The sequence below is a fragment of the Gadus morhua genome, chromosome 7 (assembly GCF_902167405.1).
Source record: "Gadus morhua chromosome 7, gadMor3.0, whole genome shotgun sequence".
NCBI classification, from domain to species: Eukaryota; Metazoa; Chordata; class Actinopteri; order Gadiformes; family Gadidae; genus Gadus; species Gadus morhua.
This window is the reverse complement of record NC_044054.1, coordinates 28,351,580-28,356,579: the sequence shown is the minus strand read 5'-3', so window position 1 is coordinate 28,356,579 and position 5,000 is coordinate 28,351,580. Positions and strand designations below refer to the sequence as shown.

Below are 5,000 nucleotides of genomic sequence, written 5' to 3'. Positions count from 1 at the left end.
ATAACAGCCCGTCAACGTATGCTGCACGCACAGCGCTCCGGCAGACATCGTGAGGCCACTGGCTCCTGCTTCTCCCCCCCACGCGATTTTTTCCGATGAGTCAACCAGCAAGAATGCTGTTATCTTGTGACCGATTCAGTTTGATCCGATACGTTTAGAATGATACTCATATCAACGACAGCACATGAGAGAAGCAGAAACTACAACGATAAACTTATTATGATGAAAAAAGTTGAAAGATGTATTTTTCTTCTTTTGGCCAAAGAGCACTTTAGCCAATTAGGACCCCCCACTGAGCCCGGTGACACGTTTCGTCTGTGACGTCTACCGCGGCAAATCGTAGCATTTATCGTAGCGATTTTATTGAAGCGCACTTAAATCCAATGGCTGGCGTCTCACTCTGCCTATCTGCTCTGCCTCGACCCTATAACACCTGTGCAGCTGCAGAGGAAACGCCACATAGGAAACGACATCGTGGGGCTGGTGTTCCAGGAAGAGGCTACACCTTTCGTGCCGGACATGATTGCCTCCAACTTTCTCCATGCCTTCATCCTGGTGCAGGCAGAGAAGCCCTGCGGTGATGACACCACCTATAAGGTAGGCGTTCGATGTGGAGAGGGCTTTGGTTATCTCCCACAGACAGACCTGCGCTCACCAAAAAAGACCAACAAAAAGTCTGGCTGGATCCAGCCATGACGCATTTTCTTAGGACGGGTCAAAGACAGATGAGAGATCAAACCTTCCTCTGGTGGTGTAATGCGAGGAAGAACGAAGTGCATTTCTCCTGAGGGTGTTTTGAGAACTTCGGAGCCGAATAAATGTCTGGCAAAGGCTTTTTAAGAAAAGTTTTTCTTTTGTTAGGAATTTTCCAAATTCTGAGAAAGGGTTAGGATTAGGGTTATCAGAGTTTAACTCACTGTTATAATAACAACAACGCAATACTAGTGTAATGCATTTATTCTTTATCAAAGCGTTAATGTTTGGATATTTGGGTCGGCTTAGGAGGTAGAGCAGTTGTCTTGTAACCGATAGGTTGCTAGTTCGATCCCCAGCTCCATGAGCAAGACACTTAACCCTAACTGCTCCTGACGAGCTGGCTGTCGCCTTGCATGGTGGACTCTGCCGTCGGTGTGACGATGTTTGTATTAACCGATGTAAGTCGCTTTGGATAAAAGCGTCTGCTAAATGCCCTAATTGTAATTGTAATTGATATTTCAATGTGTTTGATTGGCAGGTGTCTGTCACAGCCAGGGAGGATGTACCATCGTTTGGCCCACCCCTCCCCAACCCGGCAGTCTTCAGGAAGGTAAGGGAGTGGCCGATCTTTTTTCAAAACCAAGCCGAGGGTATTTACACAAAAATAGATGTTTTCCATGTGCCTATGGACCTGAGTACCTCGACTCACTCACTAACATCAGGTGCATTTTCAGAATCGCACCATCTGATTCATAGACTGCAAGGAGCTAGGGACTGCCACTTTAAATCTATACAACCATTATACAGCTGATGATGTTTTTGTGTGTGCGGGACCTTATCAGGAACTAATCGTGGTAGGGGCCGTGTTCGGATTGCCGAAGTCTACCTTTCTTTGGGTCCTCAGTCCTCTGTGCCCGGTGTCTGACCAACACGCTCTGCCATCTGAAGCTCCTTGTACAGAGGCTTGACCTCGCTCACGCGCCACTGCCTTTTCTCCAGGGCCCAGAGTTCAGAGAGTTCCTTCTCACCAAGCTCATCAACGCAGAGACGGCGTGCTACAAGAGCGAGCGCTTTGCCCGACTAGAGGTAAGACAAGAATAGTTCAACTCTCTAACCCTGGCAGGATGCCCTTCCCCAGCTGATGTGTTCATGCACTGCCTGTGTGTGCGTGTGTATTTGTGTGTGTGTGTGTGTGTGTGTGTGTGTGTGTGTGTGTGTGTGTGTGTGTGTGTGTGTGTGTGTGTGTGTGTGTGTGTGTGTGTGTGTGTGTGTGTGTGTGCGTAGGAGCGAACGCGGGCAGCTCTGCTGGATGTTCTCCATGACGAGCTGCTCAGGCGCACCCAGTGCATGCTGGGATTGAGCGTGGGTCCAGAGGAAGAGCGCGGAGAAAACGGCCACGCCCATGGAGGGCTGCTGGAGTCCATTAAGGTTTGTTTGTGTGTGTGAGTGTGTGTGTGTGTGTGTGTGTGTGTGTGTGTGTGTGTGTGTGTGTGTGTGTGTGTGTGTGTGTGTGTGTGTGTGTGTGTGTGCAAGTGCTTGTTATGTATGTATATGTGTGTGTGTGTGTGTGTGTGTGTGTGTGTGTGTGTGTGTGTGTGTGTGTGTGTGTGTGTGTGTGTGTGTTAGTGCAAGTGCGTGTGTTTGTGGATGTATATGTGTACGTATGCATGAGTGCGTGTATGTGCTTGTGTGTGTGTGTGTGTGTGTGTGTGTGTGTGTGTGTGTGTGTGTGTGTGTGTGTGTGTGTGCAAGTGCTTGTTTATGTATGTATATGTGTGTGTCTGCATGAGTGCTTGTATGTGTGTGTGTGTGTGTGTGTGTGTGTGTGTGTGTGTGTGTGTGTGTGTGTGTGTGTGTGTGTGTGTGTGTGTGTGTGTGTGTGTGTGTGTGTGTGTGTGTGTGTTAGTGCAAGTGCGTGTGTTTGTGGATGTATATGTGTACGTATGCATGAGTGCGTGTATGTGCTTGTACGTGTGTGTGTGTGTGTGTGTGTGTGTGTGTGTGTGTGTGTGTGTGTGTGTGTGTGTGTGTGTGTGTGTGTGTTAGTGCAAGTGCGTGTGTTTGTGGATGTATATGTGTACGTATGCATGAGTGCGTGTATGTGCTTGTACGTGTGTGCTTGTATGTGTGTGTGTGTGTGCATGTGTGTCTGTGTGTGTGTCTGACTGCATGTGTGTGTGTGTGTGTGCATGTACGTGGGTGTGTGTGTGTATTTACAGGCAAAACCATGTGTGAGTGGTTCTATACTTTTCATCTATTTATTTATTGTCAGTCTTTTATGGGGTTAGTGGGTAACACTGGCGCTGATGACGTGAGTCTCCTGCTCTCTCTCCAGCCTACTTGAACAAAGTGATATGGGGGGGGGGGGGGGTTGGGGCAGCTGAATCACCCCAATGGAGCCACTAACAGACGCGCACACAGAGTTCAGACCATATTGAATATTCTAATCCTTCCCTTGAAACAATTACAGTCCTGGAGAGACAGCTCAATTTACCTCTCGCTTATCTCCTGATATGCTTTTAATCTGTGCTCCAACATCTCTCCCCCCCCCACCCACCCGCCGCCACACCCAGAGGGCCATGCGAGGGCGCAGTGTTTCCATGGAGACCATGGCGAGGGGGGGCGGTGCGTTGCCCACCAGTCTGAGTGGCGGGGGTCTGGCTCACGTTGGCACAGAGGTGAGAATGGTGGGTTGGAGGGGGGCGGGGGGGAATCAATAAGTTAGAGTGTTTGGGTGTTAAAGTATGGTGCAGAATATATGTCATGCAACACTCTTTGTCGGAACCCAAATGGAGGATAAATGTGTTCAGTATGCCGTATAGTTTAGTGCAAAGTAATTTAAGAATGTGAGTTACATTTCGCACATTTTAAATTTAAGGTTTGCTACTTATCGTCGATATTTTCTAATATAATGGAGAACTGTTTCAGACAGTGCTTCCAGCGGAAACAATTGTTGAACAGTTGGACCGTTGACTTTATTGGTCGGAGATTTGCTAACCCATTGGTCCGCTTTGGAAAAAATCAATGGTAGAACATCTTCAAGTTTATTGCAGGCAGCCTATTTTCGCATCACACCTCTGAAGCAGTACTGCCTTATATCCCAACTAGAACACCTTTTATATTTTTAAAGGGATCTTTCATCAAAGATATTTATTCTACGATTTTTTTTTTAATGACTGATGTCAATTGACTTTGAGTACTAACAAAAACTCTATGCCGATAAAACCAATGTTGTGACTGTATGCATGTACTCCTTTGTTGGTCGTTTCCCGTCCCTCACAGGCATCTGGTGTGAAGTCTCCAGTCAAAAGACGCTCTGGTCTGTTCCCACGTCTGCTCAGCGTCGACAGCCAGACGGATAAACAGACCTATCGCAGGTACTGCAAACCCTCTGCCAGGTTACTGTACTCGTACCTTGAGAACGTTGTTATATTCATTTAGACGAGTCTTCATAACTGTGGAAGTGAATCAAGTTCCCCCCTAGAGATTCTGATTACTTTCTGGGAGATTCTCCTCCTGCTTCTAAGACGCTTTCTTCAACGATTCAAACCAGAGATATGTATGTTAGACTGTATCTCATCTCCAGCTTTGTGTAGGTGAATTAAAATAATTAAGTAGTTAAGACGTCAGTTTGTTCCACACTTCTTCTACGATTCAAAAGGTAGACTCACAGATTCATAAGTTACACCGAAGGTGACTCAAAACATTTGCGTACCGTCCGTGGTAATCCGAGCTAATGGCTACGGTACAGGTGAATGATGGCGTGTCATATTCGCTCATCTCCAGCCACCTGAGCGAGCAGCGCAGCTTTGACAGCTGCCACCTGGCCCAGGAGGCCAGGCTGGAGACGCCTCCTAGTCCCGGCTCCCCAGAAGCCCACCACAACCGGGACAGGTACGAGACCCCTACGCACTGTCACTGTACTCCGTCCCCGAGCCTTATCCTCTGTTTGTGTCTGTGTCTCCAGAGCAGGACTCCTTCTGGTTGAGTGTCTGGCTGTCTTAATTTACCATTTTCAGTTTTTTTCCAATCTCTTGTTAGTATTTCCGAATGAGAGCCTATTAGAAGTAGAACAAACCAAAGAGTCATGAAGGCATCATCATCATCATCATCATCATCATCATCATCATCATCATCATCATCATTATCATCATCATCATCATCATCATAATTGGCATCATCATCATTACCACAATCATCATTATCAACATCATCACCGTCATCCAATTTTAGTTGACTCACATATGCAATACTGTCTATGAGTTATCCCTGATAATGATGAGCCACGCAGTAATTACACACAA

At 47.0% G+C, this 5,000-nt stretch overlaps 1 protein-coding gene across 5 annotated transcripts in view; it reads left to right on the top strand.

Annotated features, from left to right (window-relative positions):
* LOC115546700 (rap1 GTPase-activating protein 2) overlaps window positions 1-5,000 on the top strand; it is a 47,534-nt gene that overhangs the window by 37,323 nt on the left and 5,211 nt on the right. For all 5 annotated transcript variants that reach the window (XM_030360390.1, XM_030360389.1, XM_030360393.1 and 2 more), the window contains 7 exons: window positions 442-597; window positions 1,235-1,306; window positions 1,696-1,782; window positions 1,981-2,124; window positions 3,270-3,374; window positions 3,979-4,073; window positions 4,483-4,590. In XM_030360390.1, coding sequence (XP_030216250.1) covers window positions 442-597; window positions 1,235-1,306; window positions 1,696-1,782; window positions 1,981-2,124; window positions 3,270-3,374; window positions 3,979-4,073; window positions 4,483-4,590 — 767 coding nt within the window. The remainder of the gene's footprint in view (window positions 1-441; window positions 598-1,234; window positions 1,307-1,695; window positions 1,783-1,980; window positions 2,125-3,269; window positions 3,375-3,978; window positions 4,074-4,482; window positions 4,591-5,000) is intronic.